This window comes from Rasamsonia emersonii (assembly GCF_000968595.1).
Source record: "Rasamsonia emersonii CBS 393.64 chromosome Unknown ctg1118621760522, whole genome shotgun sequence".
Classification (NCBI taxonomy): Eukaryota; Fungi; Ascomycota; class Eurotiomycetes; order Eurotiales; family Trichocomaceae; genus Rasamsonia; species Rasamsonia emersonii.
The window spans coordinates 1-22,855 of record NW_013562938.1 but is presented as its reverse complement, the minus strand read 5'-3'; the positions used below and the strand labels follow the sequence as shown (position 1 = coordinate 22,855).

At 53.7% G+C, this 22,855-nt stretch overlaps 10 protein-coding genes across 10 annotated transcripts; 6 read left to right on the top strand and 4 right to left on the bottom strand.

Moving 5' to 3' along the window:
* Window positions 1-340: 340 nt before the first annotated feature.
* Window positions 341-938, top strand: T310_7258 (uncharacterized protein; the record flags this gene model as incomplete). Its single annotated transcript, XM_013469949.1, has 2 exons — window positions 341-362; window positions 601-938. 2 exons carry the CDS (start codon window positions 341-343, stop codon window positions 936-938), a joined length of 360 nt encoding a protein of 119 aa, XP_013325403.1.
* A 452-nt stretch (window positions 939-1,390) lies between these two features.
* On the top strand, window positions 1,391-2,102 carry T310_7257 (Glycine cleavage system H protein; the record flags this gene model as incomplete). The annotated part of the gene is made up of 3 exons (XM_013469948.1): window positions 1,391-1,529; window positions 1,618-1,677; window positions 1,780-2,102. 3 exons carry the CDS (start codon window positions 1,391-1,393, stop codon window positions 2,100-2,102), a joined length of 522 nt encoding a protein of 173 aa, XP_013325402.1.
* Window positions 2,103-2,445: 343 nt separating this feature from the next.
* T310_7256 (RING finger ubiquitin ligase (Tul1)) lies at window positions 2,446-4,881 on the bottom strand (the record flags this gene model as incomplete). Its single annotated transcript, XM_013469947.1, has 1 exon — window positions 2,446-4,881. The coding sequence occupies one exon, from the start codon at window positions 4,879-4,881 to the stop codon at window positions 2,446-2,448; it is 2,436 nt and encodes an 811-aa protein (XP_013325401.1).
* Window positions 4,882-5,211: 330 nt separating this feature from the next.
* Window positions 5,212-6,650, top strand: T310_7255 (Cation efflux family protein family; the record flags this gene model as incomplete). Its single annotated transcript, XM_013469946.1, has 2 exons — window positions 5,212-5,517; window positions 5,589-6,650. The coding sequence occupies 2 exons, from the start codon at window positions 5,212-5,214 to the stop codon at window positions 6,648-6,650; spliced, it is 1,368 nt and encodes a 455-aa protein (XP_013325400.1).
* Window positions 6,651-8,076: 1,426 nt separating this feature from the next.
* On the top strand, window positions 8,077-10,604 carry T310_7254 (uncharacterized protein; the record flags this gene model as incomplete). Its single annotated transcript, XM_013469945.1, has 3 exons — window positions 8,077-8,298; window positions 8,429-9,437; window positions 9,475-10,604. 3 exons carry the CDS (start codon window positions 8,077-8,079, stop codon window positions 10,602-10,604), a joined length of 2,361 nt encoding a protein of 786 aa, XP_013325399.1.
* Window positions 10,605-11,451: 847 nt separating this feature from the next.
* T310_7253 (uncharacterized protein) lies at window positions 11,452-12,342 on the bottom strand (the record flags this gene model as incomplete). Its single annotated transcript, XM_013469944.1, has 1 exon — window positions 11,452-12,342. The coding sequence occupies one exon, from the start codon at window positions 12,340-12,342 to the stop codon at window positions 11,452-11,454; it is 891 nt and encodes a 296-aa protein (XP_013325398.1).
* An 853-nt stretch (window positions 12,343-13,195) lies between these two features.
* T310_7252 (Uncharacterized protein) lies at window positions 13,196-16,852 on the top strand (the record flags this gene model as incomplete). The annotated part of the gene is made up of 4 exons (XM_013469943.1): window positions 13,196-13,754; window positions 13,856-14,965; window positions 15,022-16,099; window positions 16,189-16,852. The coding sequence occupies 4 exons, from the start codon at window positions 13,196-13,198 to the stop codon at window positions 16,850-16,852; spliced, it is 3,411 nt and encodes a 1,136-aa protein (XP_013325397.1).
* Window positions 16,853-17,367: 515 nt separating this feature from the next.
* Window positions 17,368-18,261, bottom strand: T310_7251 (Translation initiation factor eIF4E; the record flags this gene model as incomplete). Its single annotated transcript, XM_013469942.1, has 1 exon — window positions 17,368-18,261. The coding sequence occupies one exon, from the start codon at window positions 18,259-18,261 to the stop codon at window positions 17,368-17,370; it is 894 nt and encodes a 297-aa protein (XP_013325396.1).
* A 764-nt stretch (window positions 18,262-19,025) lies between these two features.
* On the top strand, window positions 19,026-19,963 carry T310_7250 (uncharacterized protein; the record flags this gene model as incomplete). Its single annotated transcript, XM_013469941.1, has 2 exons — window positions 19,026-19,652; window positions 19,775-19,963. 2 exons carry the CDS (start codon window positions 19,026-19,028, stop codon window positions 19,961-19,963), a joined length of 816 nt encoding a protein of 271 aa, XP_013325395.1.
* A 549-nt stretch (window positions 19,964-20,512) lies between these two features.
* T310_7249 (Guanosine-diphosphatase) lies at window positions 20,513-22,695 on the bottom strand (the record flags this gene model as incomplete). Its single annotated transcript, XM_013469940.1, has 3 exons — window positions 20,513-20,570; window positions 20,654-21,992; window positions 22,047-22,695. Coding segments are annotated over 3 exons (2,046 nt in total), but the record flags the coding sequence as incomplete, so codon positions are not given.
* Between the last annotated feature and the right edge of the window lie 160 nt (window positions 22,696-22,855).

Below are 22,855 nucleotides of genomic sequence, written 5' to 3'. Positions count from 1 at the left end.
CAAAAAAGTAATTGGAAAAGCAGCATTTTATTGGCTGAGACACATCATCGCTTGAAGAGCCAGGTACCTGGTACAACACCTATTGAGACAGCCTGTGATCTCCATTCTCTTGCTGGATTCTGAAAACCTGTCAACTCTGTATGTTCGTCATCCAGCCTTCTAGCTGGATAGGTTCCAGGTAGTCCGTTCCGTGAGATACTTTTTGCTCCAGATCAAGGACGTAGATGCTTTTGTATAGCCCAGATATCTCTCCCGGCCGCCTAATCTTGAAGAGGACAGTGATATATAAACTGACCACTGCTTGAGACATCAAAAAAGAAGCCATTGATAGACGCCTGAAATGCCACTGCTAAAAATACAGAGTATGATAGTATCTTTCCCGCCATTCCCATGAAATGTTACAAATCCACAAGAACAGAAAAGAGAAGGCCGTCAAGACGACAGATGACGGACAGAAAAAAAAAGAGACAGAGGGCCGGTAAATACCAGCAAGCGATGCGCTTCCTGCTCCTCCCAGGATAGGATCTCTACCCTCGCAGCCAATGATCTAAACTGCCCTTTTTGTTCATTCCCCAAGTTTTTCGCTCTTATCGTCTTCAGTAGCGAGAAATCGTGTCGGAAAGATTTTGGTTGCTGTTCCACTCGACCTTCCCATCCACGTCTCTGATCTCTTCCAACTTGGACCCCAACTTTATGACGGCGAACCGGATCATCCGCGGGTCGAGGCTGAGGGTTCTTCGGACGGCGGCCTGGACGGGTCCGGACGCGTCGAAGCGCATGATGAAGTGGTGGCCCTCGGTGTATCGAGCCTGGTGCTTCGTGGTGGGTTTCGGCAGGCGAAAGGTGCCCCAGTTCGTGTAGCCGCGGACTACGCCGCCGGAACGCAGCACCTGGAGGCCAGCATTACGGGCGATTCTGTAGCAAAAAATCAGTCGTAAGCAAGATATTCATTCTCGGAAATAGGTAGACGACTCCTGGGATCATGGTGAGACGTACTCTCGGACCTCGTTGAGGCTGCCCGGTCGGACCTGTGAGAAGCAATCAGTCAGAACAAAGAAGCCAACAATAAGCGGAGTAAACTGGGCATACAATTGCAATCAGCTCGTACAACATCTCATCAACAGATATGAAAAACTGCTCGTGTTGGAGGGCAGACGGTGACGACGAAGCTTGGATCCGGCGGAGATTTTCTTTTCAGCGCGGTCGGGAAGTTAGAACAGCTTATCGTCCGTCTTGGCAGATAATCTTCCCGCATCCCGACCGACGGGGAAGCAGCCCTGCATGACAGCTTAAGTACTCCGGCTTTTTTTTTTCCCATTACATCTTCCAAACCTCCATTCCTCCTCCCCTTTTACGTCGCCCCTCCACTCCTCCAACCGCTCTCGTCAAAATGTCTTTCGCTGCGAGAATTGCGCGCCCCTTCGCTTCTCGAGTCCTCGCTCAGAGACTCCCTGTGACGGCCGGCCGGGTCACGCCTGCGTCATGCTTCCCCGCGGGGAACATCAGGAGCTTCTCTCGGAGCTCACTATGTACGGAATCACACCTTTCCCAGGCTTCCTGGTCTGAGGACGTACTCAGATGGCGATAATAATTCCTAATGCAAATCAATTGGTCCAGGGCAGGCGAAGAAGTACACTGAATCGCACGAATGGATAGAGCTGGCGGACGACGGCACCGGTACATCATCTTTCCCTTCCACCCACCCATTGGGACAAAAAAGATAATTCGCAACTTGCATGCGCCTGCTGACAATTCCTTTTTTTTTTTCACTTCCCGCAGCCAAAATCGGTATCACGGATTACGCGGCCAAGTCGCTGGGCGACGTCGTCTACGTCGAGCTTCCCAGCGCCGACCTCGAGGTGGCCGCCGGCGAGCCCGTCGGAGCAGTCGAATCGGTCAAGTCGGCCTCGGACGTCCTGGCCCCTGTGTCGGGCAAGGTCATTGAGGGCAACACCGCGCTCGAGGACAACGCCAAGATCATCAACCAGAGCCCCGAGGGCGAGGGCTGGATCGCGAAGATCCAGGTCAACGACTCGTCCGAGCTCGAGAATTTGATGGATCAGGCTGCCTATCTCGAGTCTGTTGGTGAGAACGAGCACTAGAGAGGAAAGACAGACATTTTTCCCTTCGAGAGATGAAAGAATATAAGTTGTCATGACGCAGTTGGTCAGTCTGCAATATCTTTATCTTGTCCGGGCTTGTATGTAGATCACGTCAGGGGTTGCCGATGATGATTGTACTGTACACGGCCAAGATTTCAACAGGAATTGGCTATTGTTGGAATAGTAATTACTTTAATTCTACAAAAACATTTTTTTTAGACCGGTTTACCCATATCCAAATAATAAATTCCTCGCTAGAAACCCATCTATACAAAAGAGGAGAATGAACCACCTATGTTTACCCATCCATCCATCCATCCACACAAACAAGAAAAAAAAACCTCTATACAGGGGGAATAGATTCCCGACATATCGGGCACTGCAGCCGCAGTCTCATCCAACTCTCCAGACAGGTGCTGTGGAAAATATGTCGACATGGCGTCACCATATACGCGCGGCGGCCCAGGATGCTAGTCGCACCGTCCGCCACGCTGCTCCCGGCAATCCCACCGGGCGCCGTCACCACGGGGACTTCGATATCCTGCATGCAGATCGCACAGTCGAAGATCTTCTTCTTCTTGTCCTTGGGCCGCGGTTTGTCGCTGTCCCGAGCGCTGCTCGCTGCGTCCCGTTCCTCAGCGCGCAGAAAGCCAATCGGCAATGTTGTGCCGGACTCGACGTCTTCGCCAGACCCAGAAGCGGAGGCGTCTCGTATAATAGGATGGTAATCGTATGCCGGCGGCGCCCAGCCCTTGGGGACAAAGAAACGCGGGCCAAGGATGTCCTGGCTGGCAAGCACCCAGACTTGGAACCAAACCCAGCCGACCATGGCGAAAGCCGTCGTAGAATCGGGGCGGATAAAAAGGACGTTCCCTCGTACAGTGAGGAAGTAGACAAAAGGAAACAGGCGAAGAATGCTCTGGCCAATGACGAAATCCCACCGCAGGGCCTTGCGGCAATTCCGCATGATGTTGCGGTAGATCTGAGGAGTCCAAAAGGAGAGATAAATGAAACCAAGAACCCTTGCGTATATCGCACCTACGCGATTCGGCCACAAAAGCGACCAGAGCGAGAGGATGAGGAGGCAGCACAGAATGAAGTAAAATCGGGCGTACATGGCTCCGACGTCATTGCCGTTATCCGACTGTCTCTGCTGCGTGTTCCCTTGATTGGGCATAGGCAATTCGTCTTCCGGTTCATCCTGATCGGGTGGCAGGATAATCGGGGTCGCCCCAGAGTTCACAGCTCTCGCTGAAGTGGCCGGAGGGGCCTGACTTTCCTGACGCGTATTTGTCGTCTGCGATTGCGTCTGGCGGTCCTGCTCCCGTCTTTCAGGTGCCTGAACGGACCAGATTTCCATCATAAACCTCATTCCTATGTAGCTGACAGACAGAAATCCTAGAAAAGCAGTCGCCGTCAGGACTAAAAAAGATGTGTCATTGAACAGCGATAATAAGGTGAAGATAATCACAACTGCATCGCCAATTGCCATCATCGCAATCGTGTAGAAACTGATGCGGCTCCTGGTGGATGGCGTGGAAGCTTCCTTGATCTGACGCAAAAGCAGGTATATTTGAGCTACAGTCACACCGGCAATGGCGTAGACCAGACGCGACGCATATTTACTGTACTCTTCCTGTTTGGGACCCACCAGATAGAGGGAATCGGTGGGAGGATATTCGGGTGCGCCTTTCGTCTCCAGAACGATGCCACAGTCTGGTGAGAATATGACTGCCGACATCTCCATCAGGGGAGGGGATGGAATTGGAGCTCCCATTGGAAATCTGAGTTCATCTTCGATTTGCTCAATCACACCCGGCTCTGCCAGGCTGCCATGCAGCATGATCGGATGCTGCTGCAGGTAAATGATGTATTCACATTTGGGGGTGGGAAACGACATCGCTTGCGACCCATGAGGAAGGGAAGACCAGGGGAAGAAGGTAGGCGGGCTATTTTGCTTCTCTGTAATCGTATCGGAGAGGGATTTGATGAGGAGCTGGTGGGAGATATCGAAAGTGTCCTGCGAGAGTGCAAAGTGTGGCAAGGAAAAGATGCCACCGAATTTCTCGCTTGTCGTGGTCAGAATAACTTCCCCCAATTCTGGGAAGTGAACCCCAAACAACGACATGTACCACGTATTGCCGAGAGAGCTCCCACTTTCTATTGCCAGATCTGCACGGATCTCTCGAACGTGGCGAGGCTCTTGCAAGAGTTCCTCCCCATCTCCCTCATGGAGGTCCAAGTATAGCGTTCCAGTATCACCAGTCACATTGAGGCCAAACTCGTGGGTAACATAGTCGTTTTCAAGGACAAGGGCTGTGACATTCAGGTGAGAGCGATGGGATGACACAGGATCATCCGGCTTTGGCCGCACCCAGTCTCCCCGAAGCTTCCCTGTAACATTGCGGTAGACCGGCAGAGAGATCTGGGTCAAGTTCACCGACGACGCTTCCTCTGGGTTTTCCAACGCTACCGGAATCTGTAGTCCCGCCTTGTCAAGTGCGAAGCGCAAGTCGCGCCGTGCTTTCTGCTGGACGTCCGGCAGTAGGTCCCAGGAATAGCTGTCATTCTGTCTTAGACCGGCGACGGGAAGCCATCGATCGGCTCGAGGATCGAAATCTCCGTATCGGGACTCGTTCAAAAGATGCAGCGCGTGCTGCTCGTCTGCAACCTGACGCTGATGCTCTCTATCATGGTCGATCAGCGGCGCGCGGACCTGGGAGCTGACAAGGAGATAGAGAGCGATGAGGAGGAACACGAAAGAACCGCGGTTATCCATAAACGCCAGCAGAACATCGCAGCAGGGGCTCCTCTAGGACCAGAGACGGAAGAAGGGCTCGGATGGGCGGTGCATGGCCGACTGAGAGAACAGATAGATAACAGCCTGGTCGATGGATGCGGAGGGGCGGCGGTGACAGCCAGCGGAGCGATGACGCTGAGAGGCCTTAGTCTGCCACTAAGGCGGAGCCACCCGGACCTACTCTCCGCGATCATCACGCCGTCTCCGCTTGCTCCTGATCGCTAGCTCGCCGCCATTCTCGGTGCTGCGAGGCGCTGAACAGGATAAGGGGGATCGAACAGGCACGTGCGCATTCCCAGTCCTTTTGCCATGGCCTCCAGCCTCCCAATCCCTCAGCCTCCACGAACGCCAACCCCGCCGCCTGACGACTCGCCAGTGCTGGACAATGCCCCCTCAGAGCCGTCTTTCGATCCCAATTCGCTCTCCCCGATGGTAGATAGGATGTCGCCGGCAGCTGGCTCCCCCGAGACTGGGGGAATGAATCCTCCAAAAAGCCCCACGTTCGGCTCTACGTCTGGTGACTCCCCGGCAAGCGGGAGCAGCAGCGGCAATGGAGAGCCGAATCCGTTCAACTTCCAGCCCACGGTTTTAGCCAAGGGTCCGGTGCTGAAATCGGTATGTACACACGTGTGTGGTGGTTGCTCGCTCGATACCGTGCTGACAAAAGTGCCCAGAATATTGGACAGAGACGCGGCCATAAATACAAGCACAGTAGCATCTCTCATCAGATCTTTCTCGAGCCGCCGCCAAGGGCTCCCTTGGCTCTGCCGAACTCTTTACCGATACCAACCCTGAAGGAATGTCGAGGGAGTATGTCTAAGGAACAGAACACCCGCTTCTGGTGGAGCGTATGCCATATGTTCGTGGCGGGATACACGCTATGGAGCGCCCAGGGTTCTTTGGCCATGACGGCACTGTCACATCTGATTCTGTTCGACTCGCTGGGAGCTCTGCTCTGCGTTGCGGTAGATGTCCTGGGCAACTTTGAAGTGTGGAAGCGGTCCAGCATTCGGCATCCGTTCGGCCTGGAGCGCGCAGAAGTGCTGGCTGGATTCGCACTATCGGTGCTCCTTCTGTTCATGGGTCTGGATCTCATATCCCATAATCTGCAGCACTGGCTTGAAGTTTCTTCTGGTCACGAGCCTCACCATTCCCATTCCCACGAGCGCGTGTCCCTGGGGAGCGTCGATATTACGGCGGTTTTTGCCATAGGCTCGACATTGATTTCCGCGATTGGACTCAAGAACCACGCTCGGATCGGCAAGGCTATGCGGTTTGCCTATATCGAGTCGCTGCCGTCTGTTCTCAGCAATCCGTCCCACTTTCTGACTCTCTCATGTTCTGCGATCCTCCTGTTACTACCGCTGCTCTCCATCCAGCTGTACCAATGGCTGGACCGAGTATTGTCCATCACCATGGCCGTTTCCATGTGTGTTCTTGGATTTCGTCTCGTGAAAACGCTGGGGTCGATGCTTCTCATGTCGTATTCGGGTCGCGGTGTCAGTGATGTGATGAAAGACATCGAATCGGATCCGTCTGTATCTGCCATCGATGACGCAAGGTTCTGGCAGGTTCATTATGGCCTCTGCATGGCCAATCTGAAATTGCGGGTTTCGGGCTCGGAGGAGAGCCTGGTTCGACTGCGTGAAAGAATCTCGAGCTTGATAAAGAATCGGTTAGGAGGAGGATATGGCTCGGGGGGTCAGAGATGGGAGGTATCACTCCAGTTAACGGTAGAGCGGACATAAGTATAAATGTAAATGGCAATTTCCTTGATTCACATACATATAGAGTATTATTCTACTATCGTAAAGGAAGCATGATCGTCTCCGTAAAAGACAAAGTTGCAGACACAGATCATTCTACAATGTAGTAGAAATCAGCCATCCTTAAGCCGCTTTGCCTACCAGCCCAGGTCCACTTTTACTCTATACAAATTAGGAGGAATACGACAGGGAAGATGGCAAGAAATAGTAACCAGATAGATAATTAGGCAGAAGGCAGAAATTGAAAACGACCACACGCTGTAAAACAAATCGAATTCACTCAATAGTTACAATGCAAATATCACAATAAACTCGGGGGAGAAGAAAAAAAGGGAACTCCCCTCGAGTCACCTCCGCTATCGAATTCTTGATGCAGAGTTTCGATTTTCCCCTCTTCTATTAACCCGGGATGATCGTGAGAATTACACACGTAGCCTTCGCTCCGTCCATCCGCCTAATCACTCAGCGCCTTCTGCCCCTTTAAGACGTCGCAGCCAGAACTCCACCCTCTTCCGTCTTGCTCGCCAGGGCTTCTCGCTCGTCCCGTCTTCGTCGCTTCTCCAGCAGAGCCTCGCGGCGCTGTGCCAGGATCTTCAATTGTCTCTCTTCAACGCCCTGCAGCCAGTATCCGAAACTTCCGCCGACGCCCGCGAAAAGGGGGTACACCCAGAGGGATTCTTTGTTGAGCAGGGGGCGCATCTCAATGCCGAGTTGCCAGAGTCGGACGGCGATGCCTGTTGTTACGTAACTGTGTCAGTCATGGCGGGCTGTTGCAAGGCTCATGTCGCAGGATTTCGCAAATTGAGGCAGTATTGAAGCGATGCACGCCAAAAACAGAGCTCAGCGGGGAGTCAACGTACCAAAGCCGCCCCAGAAGAGGACTTTGTGCACCATGGTTCAGGCGATAGCGGTAGGACGCGCCGTTCAATAATTCCAAGGAAATGAGGGAAGCAATGCGAATGCAACCGGTTCGTCAAAGGCCCTCTGAACCTCTGCAGCCAGAGCACCAATGCTTGAGGAGAATTGTAGCCCTGCCGGGGCGCAATGCGGCGGGGGTCGATGGCAGGTGGTGGTCGAGGTCGATGCTGGATGGACGTTCGGAAGTTCCTGTCCTCCGTTGTCGAGCCGCAGCGAATCAGCGTTGGCGCAAACTAAACACCCGTCGTCCAATGATGCGCACGGGACGGGTTCACCGCCCGGAACAACGGTTCTGCCGGACGATATCTCCAGCGGAGCTGTTATTATCATTATTATTGCTGGAGGCTGGAGCAGGCGCTAACGCAGCCGAACGCGCATCGCATTTGCAGCAGTGGCCCTGTGAAAGGTGTCTGAACGCGTCTAGCAGTGTGAAGAGGACATGTGAGAGTTATTCGATCCGCGTCTGTTCGAATCCTACGCTGTCGCCGTCATGGCGAGTTCAGAAGAAACGGCATCCGCAGAAGCGCCGACCACCGGCTCCAAAAGGCCGGCCCTGGACATCGAGAGCCTGCAGAAGAAAAAGTTCAAGACAGAGGATCTGCCTCTGTCTGTCGCGCAGCATGCCGCGATTGAGAATCTTCTGAAAGCGTTCAAGAAGAAGGGTTGTTTTGACAATGTCAGGAAGAAAATCTGGGCAGAGTTCAATGAGTCGGTATGGCATCACTGCATCCTCGCTCGTCGTTCTATTTACCATTTACGTCCCCAAATTTACGCTGGGTTGGACGAGACTTGTGCTTACTTGTCTGCGCTGAGAATAGGAGGCCAAAAACACGTTCACAAAGTCTCTCATTGAGCTTGCAGAAGCGGAAATTGACCGGGAACCTGCTCACCTGTCACGCGAGCGAGGAAAAGCAGCCACCTTGATCGAAGGCGCTGTCGATCGAAGCGACATCTACAAAACTGTCGAGAGCGCTATCGAGTCGATAGCATCCCGTCATCTGGAATCCATGCTGGAATCAATCAGGGACATTCGGCGACAGGAAGTCGGGGAAGAAGTCGCTGCGCGAGAGGAGGCAGCCGGCAACAAGACGGATGAGGACTACGAACGCTACGTCAGGCAAAAGCGCGAGGAACGTGAAAGGGCAAGACAGGAAGCTCTTCGGGAGCAGAAACGTCGGGAAGAGGAAGAAGCCAGAGCCAGAGCAGAGGAAGAGCGCAGACAGCGCGAAATCCAACGACAGAAGGAGGAAGAAGAAAGAGCGAAGGAGAGAGAGCGCGAAGAAAGGAGACGAGCTGAGCGGGAGCGCATACGGGAGGAGCAACGGGCGCTTGACGAGCAAAGGGAAAGAGAAAGACAGGAACGGTACGAGCGGAGGAGACGAGAAGAATCCGAGCGGGATCGAGAGCGCGAAAGAGATCGGGATCGAGATAGAGACAGAGATTATGATCGTTATCGTGACCGTGACCGCGACCGTGACCGTGATTATGAGCGTCCACGGGGCTATGATCGTTATGAAGGATCCTCCCGCTACCGTGACTCTTCCCGCTACCGTGATTCTTCTCGCTACCGGGACTGGAGAAGAGAACGTTCCCCGACACCGAAGGATCCGACTCCTCCTCCACCGGAGCCTGTCGACGACAAGACCCTGGAGGAGACTGCGCTGCAGTTGCTCCTGAAAGAAGGCGAGGAAATGGCGGCAAAAGCACGGCAGAAGCCCGAATTTGACTTTGAGGAGGCAGAGGCTATTGAAAGTGGCCGCAAGCCTCCGCCTCGTCCCAAGAGTGGCACCGAGTCGAGGTATTCAGTCACGCCAGCGACAGCAAAACCTCGGGAGACTCGGAGTCCATCTCGTGAGCATGATTGGAGGCGACGTGATGGCCGCGACAGAAGCCGCAGTCGGTCTCGTACCAGACGATCATCTCGATACGATGGAGAAAGTCGACGCGACAGCAGAGATTTATCGCGGGACGGATCTCTGCGAGCTCGAGATCGTGATGCCGATGACCGACTCTCGATTCGCGACTATAGGGACGACAGAAGTCACAGAACGAGTCATCGCAGCCGCAGTCGGTCTACCGTACGGGGCTACAATAGAGACCGAGAAAGCAGCCGTGATCGGGATCGGGATCGGTACTATCGTGACCGCGGGTATGATCGGTACGGAGGTCGGGATCGATATTATCGGGATCGCAGCCGCGACCGTGATCACTCCTGCGATACGGATAGGGATCGGGGTAGGGACCGAGATCGAGACCGAGAAGACCGCCGCCGCCGCAGCTATTACTCGCGCTCCCGGTCCCGTTCACGATCTCGTTCGTATGGCCGCTATCGCCGGCGGTCACGGTCGCGGTCTGAATCGCGCTCTCGCACCCGGAGAAGCCATCGCGATCGGTCGTACTCTCGCCCTGCGAGGTGGCGATCCCGTTCCCGACGACGGTCGCGGTCGCCCAGCCAGCTCGAGATTGACCGCTATGTGCCTCCGACCAGCAACCGCAGTCGATCGCCCCGTCGTCGCATCCGCTCTCCGGGCAGGGATCGAGATGATCGGCCACGGTTTGTCGAGATCGATCGGTATATTCCTGGGGGAAGAGGCCGAGATAGAGACCGGGACCGGGACCGGGACTGGGATCGTGAGCGCAGCCGTTCTCGTTCTCGCTCTCGTATTCGGACTCGCTCTCGCTCTCGTTCTCGCAGTCGTTCTCGCCATCGCGATCGTGACCGTAGCCACGACCGTGACCGAGAAAGGGAGAGGGAAAGGGAAGGAGAAAAGGACAAGGATGAGGAGCGAGATCGAGACAGGGATAGAGACACTGACCGGGGAAGAGACAGAGAGGAGAGACACAGAGACCGGAGCCGGGAGAGGGACCGGGACAGGGACCGGGACAAAGAGAGAGATAGGGATGAAGAGGACGATACCAGAAGAAGCAGTCACCACCGGAGCAGCAGTCGGTGATGTTAGAATCATGTCAACTAAGGAGAACCTGTCAAAAATAGATGTACTGTACAATAATAAATAAATGTATAATAATGATGATGTTAATGATACTACTGACCTTGTTCTCCTCGTCCAGGCTAGATATTATTTATTGATAAATATGGTATCCATTCGTCCATTCATCCATCTATCCATCTATTTATCTATCTATTCAGAGATGAGGACAATGACAATAGATGCAGTATGTACTGTACTGTACACACGTGTGCATCTATTAACAGGAGGATTGCTACTAATGTCTCCTGAGTTTGTAGAGGATATTTATTCCTATTCGTTTATTCATTTTGAAGGAGTGCGCGTTCCGTGGATGATTGACAGTATTGTATTGCATTGCTCCCTAGAATCCTGGATATCATATCGATATCGATTTGTTTTTGTTTTTGTTTTTTTTTTTTTGACCTTCGTACATGCTCGTTTTCTTTTTCGTGTCTTCTACTTCTTCAACAATCTACCTCCAAAAAAAATATTGGATGAGGAATAATATATGGTGAGAAATACACATTGGTGGGAAGATCGCCTGGGGAGTAGTAGACTCTCGACATAGACCAGGTATTTTCCTCTTCAGATCATTCGAGCACGGCAAGACCTGTAAGGCTTGTGGCAGTGGCAGTATACCCCAAGACAGTTCTCGAGAGGATAATGGAGTAATATCCTCCTGACAAGAGCTGCTGCAGCCCTGTGTGTGTCGGGCATCACAGTCCTTGGCCAGACTGTTCGTGCCTCACGGGATGATCAAATATAACCGCACTATTATATCATCAGATTGTGCAGTCGTTGTCTTGGTCGATGGTTTCGAGTCGAGATGGAAAATTCGAAGGGGATCTTCCCTGCAGTCGTCATTGTCCAGGAAAAATCACCTCTTCTTAGATCTATCCTCCCTGTTTCTGCTCCTTCTGCTCCCTCTGCTCCCTCCACTCTCTCAGCACCTTCATCACCCCTTCATTTTTAGTAAACTCGGCTAGACTGAAAGCGTCATGATTCCCGCAGCAGTCCTTGATAGTCGGATCTGCTCCTCTCTCGAGCAAGAATCGTACCACCTCCTCTCCTCCATCCCTCCACTTTGCCGCATAGCAAAGCGGCGGCCCCCAGTGATCCGGCAACTTGCCGTCCGTATCCATCTGGTTGACATCCATCCCTAGCTCATCGACGAGATATTTCACGATCTCCATCGAATCCTTACTGTGTGCCGCGCCCGAAACAGCCTTGTGCAGTGTCCTCCTCCCCAGCTGTGCGCCCCGCTCACGCAGCAGTTTAAAAGTACTCAGCGTCCCCACCGCAGCAGCGGTCTCCAGCAGCGGCGGAGCCGTATACCAGTCAGCGTCCGGGTCGTCTTCCACCGAGGCCCCGTGCTCCAGACACCAGCGCACCAACGCTTCGTCGCTGCAAATGAGGTCGAGAAGGCGTTGACCGCGGCCCGCGCCGTGATCCGCGCGCCGCTGGTTGATGTCCCAGCCGTGGGAGACGAGGACGGAAAAAAGCTCCGTCGAGGGCGAGGTGGCGACTGTGAGCGGGCTGAGGGTGTGCAGGGGCGCGTTTTCTTGAGTGATGAGGTATTCCGTCACGGGGGCGGAGCCGTGGTACACTGCGGTGAAGAGTGCCCTGCGCACGAGGTCGCGGTAGGCGTCGGGCGAGGAGGCGAGGCGGAGGCCTCGAGCCACTTCCTCTATGGAGTTGTTTTTACAGCCGACATTGATGATGACGCGGGGGTGAGGAGGTTTGGCCTGAGGTCTTGTGCTGGCCGATGAGCTGTCCTGAGTCATCGTGTCGGCTTGAATATGGGATCCCGATTAGATACTGATGGAGATTGATAAACAACAAACAGCGAGATGACGGAGCTCACGTGAGAAGTGCCGAATATCTGAGCGAGCTGTATGTGCACGGCTCAGGCAATATGAATCGAATCAATCAACAATCCAACTGCGATTTGTGCTGGGAAGAGAAGAAGAAGACTGCAGAGACAATAGAGGTTAAGCATTTAATATACTAGCAAAGTAGCTTATCTTTTCCTAATTAGGAAGACTACATAACCTCCGTTGGTAGGTAGATTATACTCCGTAGAACCCTAACCCTAACTATGACTTGAGCCCAAGTCCCCCATCCACGGTCACTATCTTTATGCCCGGAATACCGGCACAGACATGTACCCATGCGCGAATTTTCACAAGCGATTGATCATCTATAATGCTCCCGCAATGTAAAAACCGATGGAGAATGAAAAAAAAAATAAAAAAAAATAAGGCTGGCGGCTGCATGGAAATGTACCGCGTAAGCTATGGGGGCCGGGGCCAAAAGCCAACATTGGACCGATCAGAATAACCCCTTCAAACCAACATACTCTCCAATTTCAACAAATCATCAGACTTAGATAGTTGAGTTCCAACCGCGTGGAGTGGAAGGCAGTCATCGTACCGCTGTTGGGACGCGCGTCACGAAGCGACAGTGACATCTTGAAGCTCTATCCCAGAAGCACCATTGTCAGCAGCACGTCAATCGTCAGGGGGCTGGAGCGGACGGGCTGCAGCTCTTTAAATCCACAGAATGGCGCTGCCAGGGGATGTCTGTACATGTACATACTCTCCAGGCGTGCGTTGACCTCGCCTCTGCCAGCGCGAAATGGCTCCCTGGTCGGTCTTCCTTCTGCTGCTCCCTTCGCTCCTTCCGCAATCCCAAGCATCTCCAGCGCGCTTTCCGCAACGGGATGTCAGCAGCGCTTCAACAGCTTCCGGCTCTGACTCTTTCTCTTCGCCATGGCAATGGGCTGCGATTCCCTCCAGCGCGCCATACCTGACCCCGGGCAACTCGTCATCAACCTCGCCGCCATACCAACCTAGCAGCTCCAGGGCCAGCAGTGTTCCTGCGCCGTCCAGTCAGTCAACGTCGAGACGACCTCGCGTCTCCATCAGCAGCTCCTCTGCGTCTCGAGCAAGGTCTTCTGGCCCCAGCTCTTCAAGCTCGATCCCCGCCAAAGCTGGAGCAAGCTCTTCCAGTTCAATCCCTCGAACTAGCGCCAGCTCCATCACTGGAAATGGTGCCAGTTCTTCAAGCTCTACCCCTCGTGGAACTAGGAGAAGCTCTTCTAGTTCCATACCTCTTACACCTAGCACCGGCTCTAGCTCCATTCCTGTGAAAACTGGAGAGAGCTCTTCCAGCTCAATCCCTGGAAGTGGTGCCAGTTCTTCGAGCTCTACCCCTCGTGGAACTGGATAAACCCTTCTAGTTCCATACCTCTTACCCCTAGCGCCGGCTCTAGCTCTATCCCTGTCAAAACTGGAGAGAGTTCTTCCAGTTCAATCCCTCGACCTAGTGCCAGCGCTTCGAGCTCTATTCCTCATGGAACTGGTACAAGCTTTTCCAGTTCTACCTCGGTGGGAGTTGGTGTCAGCGCCTCAAGCTCTGTCTCTTATCCAACTGGCATAAGCACTTTCAGTTCAACCCCTCTCAGAACTAGTGCCAGCTCAAGTTCTGCCTCTTTGGGAGCTGTCAGCTCTACCACTGGAGGAAGTTTTTCGAGTCCTGCGTCTGCTGCTCCTTACAGCGGCACATGGAGTGCCACGCCCACGTTACCTACGGAAGCCTTTCCTTCCTATGAAGCCCCGACAACGACCATCACCGGTGCAGCAGCCACTTCGCAAGCGGCAAACCTGTCGGGATTATTCTTCGCCCTCTACGCGAACAGGCAATACATCACTGATCCCGAGCGGAAAGCCGAGTATGTCAACGACGTCAAGAAAACCCAAGATGAAACCTTGGCCCTCTTCCATTCGTTATCTGTCCAGCCTCCAGCGGATCCCGCGTGCTCTCACACGAAGATCAAGAGGAGTTTGATCTCCGGGCTGACCGATCTGATCGGGGATGTCTCCAAACTCATCAGTTGCGCGACCGAGGTGGTCGGCAATCTGGTCAATGCCGTTGAAGCGTCTGAGCCATCCCTCCCGGAGATTGAGCTTCTCACAGATACGCTCAATGATATCGGTCAAGACCTGCAGAATGCGGAAAAGAACCCGACCAATTCCCCGTCCCAGTCCGAAGCGTCTTCAACACGAGCGTCGTCATCATGTACGGCGAGCACAGCAGTTCCACGATGCACCGAAACTATCTCTCTTTCTACGTCGTTCTTCTCCGGAGCCACCGTGAGCTCGACAGTGGAGACGATCACGACAACCGCGTGTACGACCATCACCGCGTGCGATGCTTCAGCGACTACGACAACCACCACGGTCTCGACCAGCACATCTTCCGGCGGGATTGTCTGCGCGACCGATTGTGCGGCGTGCTCGAGCCCCATCCCCACGACCAAAGCCAGGCGTGGCCAGCCACTGGAGGAGCGGACTTTGCCTGACCCCGACTGGTTTGATAGTAAGGATCAGTATGTCATGGACCAAAGTAAGTGTTAATCTCTACATTGACTCGTACATTTCGAAAACTGACGGTATTGTTAGTCGAATCCTTTGATGGGGTGAAGATAGAGCTTGAGCACCGGCACTCAGGGAAACTTTCAAGCGCTGTAACCAGCAGCTGGCTTACGACTCCCGAGAAGCTTTATGTTACCGGACTGTTTGGCTGTACCTCAGTGGTCATCATCTCGGAAGCGGGAGTATGGTTCAGCCATTTTTGGGAAAGCCCATCATTCGAAGGTGATGACGCGCAGTTCGAGTCACAGGTCATCGATGCAATCAAGTCTGGTGATGGACCCAAGATGCCCAGCCCGTTCCCACTGGCCGCGGACGGACAAATATTGAACCCTGCAAATAATGTTGAGATATATATCTCGACGCCAAAGGATCCGAACACTGGACAGTTTCTTTACAGTGACCGAGTCGCGTTGATCGAGTCAACTCTGACTGGGGACGGTGCTCCTTGGAAAGGAGTTCCGGTCACTATTCGGGGTTATTTGAAGCCAATAGACGAGAGACAAGAGCAGGCCTTCATGTTGAGGGCTAACAGCAAGGTTCTTATTGAATATGATAATAACCAGGAGCCTGAAGAGGGCGAGGAACCGAACCCGGTGCAGCAAGCCATTTATCGAGTCTGGTTGGAACAACAGATGTACCAGCATGAATGGGACGCGAAAGATTCGCAGAAAGGTGCTTCCTGCGCAAACACTGGGAACCAGAAACGCCAGGCCGGAGGCTCTTGCAGCCAACCTGCGGTGAGCACTGGAACGAGCGTGGCTGTACCAGGAGCTTCCACCGGAAGCACTCGTTCTCCTTCTGGCTCAAGGGGAGCCAGCGTTCCAGGATCGAGCTCGGCACTTTCCGGCAGCTCCTCTACAGGACATGCTACTACCACAATCACGCCTCAACCAACCTCGAGCGGAGCCAGTATTCCAGGATCAAGCTCAGCACCTTCCAGCAGCTCCTCTGTAAGACATACCATCACCACAACATCTCGAGCAACCCCAACAAAGACCTCTTCTACCCCCGTCACCGTCACCCCTTTCACAACAACCCAGTCCAACGGTGAGGTCGTCTCCTGCGCTTCCTACACCTACTACAACAACCACGTCCAATGCGCGGGGTCGACCGCCATAGTTTCCACCGTTGCATCCATCGCTTCCGCCTACGCCTCCGCCTCCTCCGCATCAGCTGCCTCTGCCGCCGCAGTAGTCTCCGCCCTCGGGCCATCGAGTCCGCCGCTTCCGCCGCCTCCGCCTCCTCCGCCTCCGCCGCATCCGCTGCCTCTGCCGCCGCAGAAGCCTCCGCCGTCTGGGCCATCGAGGCCGCCGTCCCCTCTGCAAGCTGCCAGATACTTGAAGACGACGGCTTCGGGGACTCGGTCTTTGAAGTCTACGGCATCAACGGCTGGGCTGGCAACGGCGTAGAGCTGTTCGTGCAAGAAAAGGGATGCGGCCTCATCTCCGGGTACGAGTTCCACACCGACGGCGAGGCCGAGTTCAAGGGGGTGATGCGCAACACGCAGTACGCGTTCTTTGGCCTGAGCTTCTTCAAGGGCGGATGCGTGGAGCGCGCAGTGCACTCGGCAGGGGGGCCGGAGCCCGGTAATGGGCCGTTCCAGATCGCGTGCCAGCATGGCCCGCCCGAAGGCCTGAATGAGACGCAGCGAAATGCCGTGACGAGGGTGCGGGGCGCGCAGGTGAAACTCGTCGAGGCGGTTGCGAATGGAACGCTGCCCGCTGATCAGGAGTCTGTGCGAACTAATGGCGAGAATGCAAGCCAGCCGGATCCAGAGCTCGTGGCGAGCGCGAGGGCGGCGCTGCCTCATCTGCTCCAGCAGGCGAGCTCAACACCGACTCCGTCTCCGTCATCGTGAGAGGGGCGTAGTTACCTCCTGATGTAGTAAAAAAATGTTGTCTCACATGGATTCTTCGATTTTCACCATGTTGACATGTCTGTATAAGTATATCATCCAAAGATAGAGTGCCAAGAATAGCTTATGTACAGTACAATGGAAATAAGTAGAATCATATTAGCAATGAGCTGTGTTCAAGTCTGATATGAAATGTATGCTGTCATGAATGAGGTAATGAACTAACCAACCTGTGCAGGGATGCCGGGAATCCATTCAAGGGGAAAAAAAGAAAACTTTTTCAAAAGGGACCTGAAATGCGAATGAAGAAGAAACATGACACGACATGACATAACATGACTTGGGGAATGATAGAATATCATACAGAACCTTGCCGACAGCCACAGCCACAGCCATAGTCATAAATAACATATTTGTTCACTCACTCACTCACTCACTCCTCTTTGGTATCAGACACTTCTTCTTTCTTCGTGTCTGACTCTTTATTATTATCGCAATCCGGTTCCGTCTTCTGCGCTTCAGCTTCTTCTATCGGCCTGTTTTTGGAACCCCTCGTCGTGCTCCGCGTGGCGTTTGTAGAAATACGAATACGACGAATTCCCGCCCGCGGCCGCAGTCGTCGGGCGCAGCTCGGGCGAGAGACGGTCCAGAATGGTCGCTTCGAGGCGTTTGATGGACCGCTCGTTGGAGCCGAGCTTGTTCCAGACGGAGATGAGGTGGGAGTTAAAGCGGACGGAGGTGGAGACGCCTAGGACATGGTCGTGTTCTGTGCCAGAAAATAAATTGTTAGTACTAGACTGGCCAAGGTAGATAGATACATAGGTAGAGAGGGAACGACAAGACGAACCACTCTCAAGAGCAGCCTGGAACTCATTCGCCATGCACAGGATGGCAATCTCGTGGAAGAAGGCCTGGCTCTTGGCCTTGGGGACGCGGAACGTCCAGCATCCGCCATTGCGGTTCTCCGGGTCGTCCGGGACGGGCTTCACGCCCTTGCGGAAGATATGCACCGAGTCGCGCAGCCGGATCTTGTCCCAGGGGTAGTTGTTGTAGACGCGGTAGAAGGTCGCGATGTCGGCGACGTCTTCGTGTAGGACGTACAGTCTGTTATTGTTGTTGGAGTCGCAATGCTTGTCGAACCACACCGTCCAGCGGTACTGGAACGGTAACGGGCGTAGTTTGCCGATGATGTTCTGGTGTAGCGACTTGCGCATCGCGGCGATTGAGCCATTGTCATTGCTGTTGCGGCTGCCGCTGCCGCTGTTGACCGTCTTCTCCTCGTTGACGAGGGATTCGCGGCCGTTGACCTGGATGGTGGGCTTGCTCATGATGCAGCGGTTTTGGTCAAGTCTGGTTATGGAGTCGTCTAGCCGGGCTCTCGTTTCCTGCAGCGCTGCTGTGAGCGACGACATTTCGAAAGAGGAAGTTTATGAGTGATGAAATCAAAATAGATGCTGTAAGTTGGAATGGAGGTTTCTGATGGTTGTGGAGAGCTATGAGATAAAACAAGCAAGAAATGTGCATTCACAGATGTGGGGATTGTAAAGTGAATGACTAGAACAATAGCTCTGATGATCTATTCACAGAAGACATGAATAATCCACCATCTGCTCAAGCATCATATCATAATTGCCTGATAGATGGTCATGAAGAACAATAGTCTAGTTGATAACAAAGTAGTATATTATATCACTGCAGTCAGGAGCATGGCCAAGAGTGCCAAGACAAAAAGAAACGAAGAAACAACGTGATATATATCTGGAAATGCGATGTTGAATAATATCACTTACCCTTGGCGGTATATAAATAATATCGCAATTATGTACTTCAGTCTGGAAGATATCCGGCCCTGCCGTCCCAAGTCCACGAGAATAACGATTAAAGAATGAATGACGATGAACGATATGATCAATACCGCAGAGACAGAGGAGATACGACTCACAGAACCCCGAAGAACACGGAGTGGACGTTGATGTCTCCCCTCGCTCGGGGAGAGACATGAAACAGGCAGTCACACAGCGATCGAGGCGATTGGCTGCCCGCGTTAAGCTCCCGCTCAGCCAGCGCGAGGCAGGCCAGTCGCTGCCCGTGCCCGTCCGCTCCACTCCCGCAGCCGAAACCGCGACTGCACGCCGGTCAGACAGTTCTCCCATGATCTCCCCCTCCAGCGGCAACCATGGCCAGGAAGCGTGGCCACGATGAGCTGGCATTGGCTTCGACGCCCGTCGTCTCCCCGGCGAAGCGGTCGCGCACGACCCCGCCGGACGGTTTAGAGACGGAGCCTGACGGTGGTGCTGATGCTGCCGATCTCGCCGCGGAGACGAAGACGGAGACCAGCTCTGACTCCGACACAACCAGCAGCAGCTCGCTCAGCTCGGAGGAGGAGGAGCTTTCCAGCGAAGAAGAGGAAGATGAAGAAGAGGATGACGATGATGAGGAAGACGAAAGCGACGAGGAGACCTCGTCTGAGAGCTCTTCATCATCCTCATCATCCTCCTCAGACGAGAACGACGATGAAACCGACCTAGAGAATCCAGCAGCAACCAGCGCAGCCTTGAAGGGGACTGGCGACGCCAACAATAATGATAACGAACAAGAGGACGAGCCCATTCCGTTCGTGTCCGGACGACCCAAACCACGAATCCAGCGCGTGCAGAGGTCCGGCCTCCTCTCGCGCCTCTCGTCGTTCTTGCCGCGGCTAAAGGCCGCAAATGAAGATCTCGAGCGGGACATCGCCAGCGGAAGAGCGCAGGACGTGGTCGTGGACGATGTGAAGGATGATGAGGGACAGTATATTGAAATGGTACGTTGATGATGTCTTTTTTTCTTCCCTGGCCAATCATTGGACTTGCTTCATCAGGGTTGGTATTGGTATTGGTATGTATGGATTCTAAAGGATGATTTTTTTTACCTTCTTCGCGACAGAATTTGGGTTTGGGAGTTCTGGAAGAAAAGAAGAACAACGGCCACGATAGCGACAGTGAGAAGAACTTGGAAGAAGGCTCTGAGAAATCATCTACGGCAGCTCAAGAGGAGACCCATGTTCTGGATCGACTGATGGGCAACAGAGCCCGAGAGAAGAAGCAAAAACCAGGCATCGAGGAAGTAGACTGATGACGACGACGACGCCGCCGCCGCCGCATTCTACGCGATCCGATTCATTATCGCAATAATATATCAACAACTAATAATAATTAATGCTTTATTTAGTACATGGACAACCTCATGGGAACAGCCCAACATCAAAACAAATGCTGTGCTTGGGACAAGTCTGTAACCAGCTGGCTTGACCTGATTGAATTCATAATAACAATGAACCTCTACTACCTGCTGGTGCTAACTTCTTCAGCTCCTCTAAAGAGGTAGTATCATGATAGATACGCAATCCCCCCCTTTTCCCCCTCTCGTAGACTCATATGAAGTCAATATGGGGGGAAAGAAAAAAATTCCAAGATACCACGATGTATATATAAACAAAAAAAAAAAGTAACGTGGCACAAACAAATAAAAAAAGAAGTCTATACAACAAAAGCGGAAGAAAAAAAATTACAGTACAATGCCTGGAGAACTATATTTTTTTTTCTTTCCACACTGAACAAAACAGAGTACTTGTAACAAATACTCTTGTCCTCCAAACTGGCGACGAAACAAAAAAAATTTTTACTATGATACTTCCTTGACGCGGCAGGTCCAGCCTGAGTTTTGTTCCAGGAGAGGCAAGCTGAAAGATTAGGTAGTCAAGTTAGTTTACCAGATCGAAAAGTACCAAAGAGGAAAAAAAAAGGAGAAACAGAGTCGTCTTACCTCGCTCCCAGACACCAGCCAAGCTCATTGCCCTTGATCTTCTTCGCAATCTTCACCTCCCGAGACAGCGGCATCTCATACCCCGTATGCAGGAGCCCCAGCATGAAGTTGAGGTCCAGACACCACTCCGGACGGTCGCGCAGTGCTTCCAGAGCACCCTCGACGCCCTCGAAAACACCCCAGGTGTCTTCCCCGCCGCAGACGTTCTGCGTCAGACGGTGCAGCTCTTCCAATGTGAACGACTCGGGCATCCCGAGCGGCTTGGTCCGATCGTAGAAGTACGAAAAGATGTACACGTCTTCCTTGGCAAACGTCTTCTCCAGTGACGGCTGATGCACCCCGTTGAACGAGCACGGCGCCAGCTTGCACTCGGCATCCTTGTGCAGGATCTTCTCGGCCAGGCCGCGGCACTGTGCCGGTGCCGACAGTTCCTTGGGGCCCACCATCGTCACCGTGATCTCGGGGCCGAGGGGGTGGTCCTGGTCGAAGGTCAGATTCACCTGGCGCTCCATGCCAGGCCCAATGCATGGGTTCGGGATCGGCTGCTTGACCCAGGACAAATCCTTAGGACTCAAGGCCAGCTTGGCTTCCACGACAGCCTTGTGAATGGCCTCACGCGCCGCCATAAGACCGTAGCCGAGGTGAGAGTGCTGGTACAGCTCGAACTCGCGTCCACCGAATTGAAGGGAGTATTTGTGGTCTCCATCTGCCATTTTCTCGGGCATCCCGCCGGCCTTGCTGTTAAAATTCGGCTGGAAGACAATCTGGGTCGAACCACCACCCAGGTCGAAGACAGCTGCGGTAGGTGTCTCTTCAGGTCCTCCAATTTTACCAAGAAGATAGTTGGTCGTGATCCATGCATAGACGCCCTCATCCTTGCCGTCCATGATCTCGACACCGCCCTTCTCTCTTGAGACGACGGGGAAGGGGTAGACCGTCTCCAAACGGTGCCGTACTGCCTCCAAGATCTTCTCACTCATCTCCGGACCGAGCATTCTCAGACCGGCGGTCGCCTTCACTGCGATAGGCGAGCAGGCCTTGTACTCATCCGGGACAGTCCTCATGGCCACTTCCATTAGAGGGTCCAGGCTCCTGGCAGCGCCTTCAGCATCTTCCTTGTAGGAGCTGAGTCCCGATCCGCCCTTCTTCTTCTCAGTCATCTGGAACTCCTCATGCTCGAGTTCCGGAGCGGGGCCGCAGTTGTTGAATCGATACACATGAATCCGAGATCCAGTGCTACCGGCATCAATCATCAATGCGTATTGGATCAGGGGTTTGGACGGGTCATGAGGCTTGGTGCACTTCGTAGTCACCGAAGAGGGAACGTTGGGTGGTTGCTCTAGAGACCTTCGTCAAACCCATTGTGTCTGCGCCCCAATGGAGGACAACTTACCCTTAACAAGCACCGGGACCGACCTTCTCGAGGATGAAACGTAGAGCAGCAACAGCAACACCGCAGTGACGATCGCACCCGTCTTGAAAATTCGCGATCTCTGAGACTGCGCCATCATGACGGAATTGCGACGGCTCGACGAAGTGTTCCTGGGCGACTTCTCGGAGTGTCTGGGGTTCTCAACGGAAGCCGCGGCGGCTTTGGAAGAGAGGGAAGCAGACCGTCTTCGGGGATTCGAAGAGAAGTCCGAATGATTCCAACCAATGTTCTGTCGGCTGTCAATCCCGGTTGACATGCGAGCAGAGGACAGCCGGTCGAAACGAGATTCGCCACTGCAGGCCCGGTCGCGGTGGAAATTCAACGAGGGTGAAGTCCAGCGGCCGGCATTGAATCCCCAGAGAGGACCGATCCGGCTCCAAGAGAGCAGTGAGCCTGCAGAAGGACGGAGGAAGTGAGGATCGCAAGGGAGGATGAAAATGGCTGAATCCCCGTGGGTTTGGCTGGCACTGGCCAAGGGGCTAGCAAATGACACGATTCGCAGCCAGCCATGCTGTGGCGCAGGAGGGCCGCTGTGGCGCGTGCGCCCGCTTGCAGCACGCGGAACCGCATTCGGCGTGGAGAGAGCCACAGCTTCTTCCAGTCGATTGTGCTGTGCTGTGCTTTTCTAAGAATTTCTCCTCTTCCCAATCCAGGCCTCCGCTGGCATATGCTAGGTGCTGGACACGACTAGCTGGTGTCAACGTTGCCTCCCTCGAGTCTCCTTCGTCGCGCAGCACCTCTCCCGCAGCGGCTTCACTTCAAGCATGAAG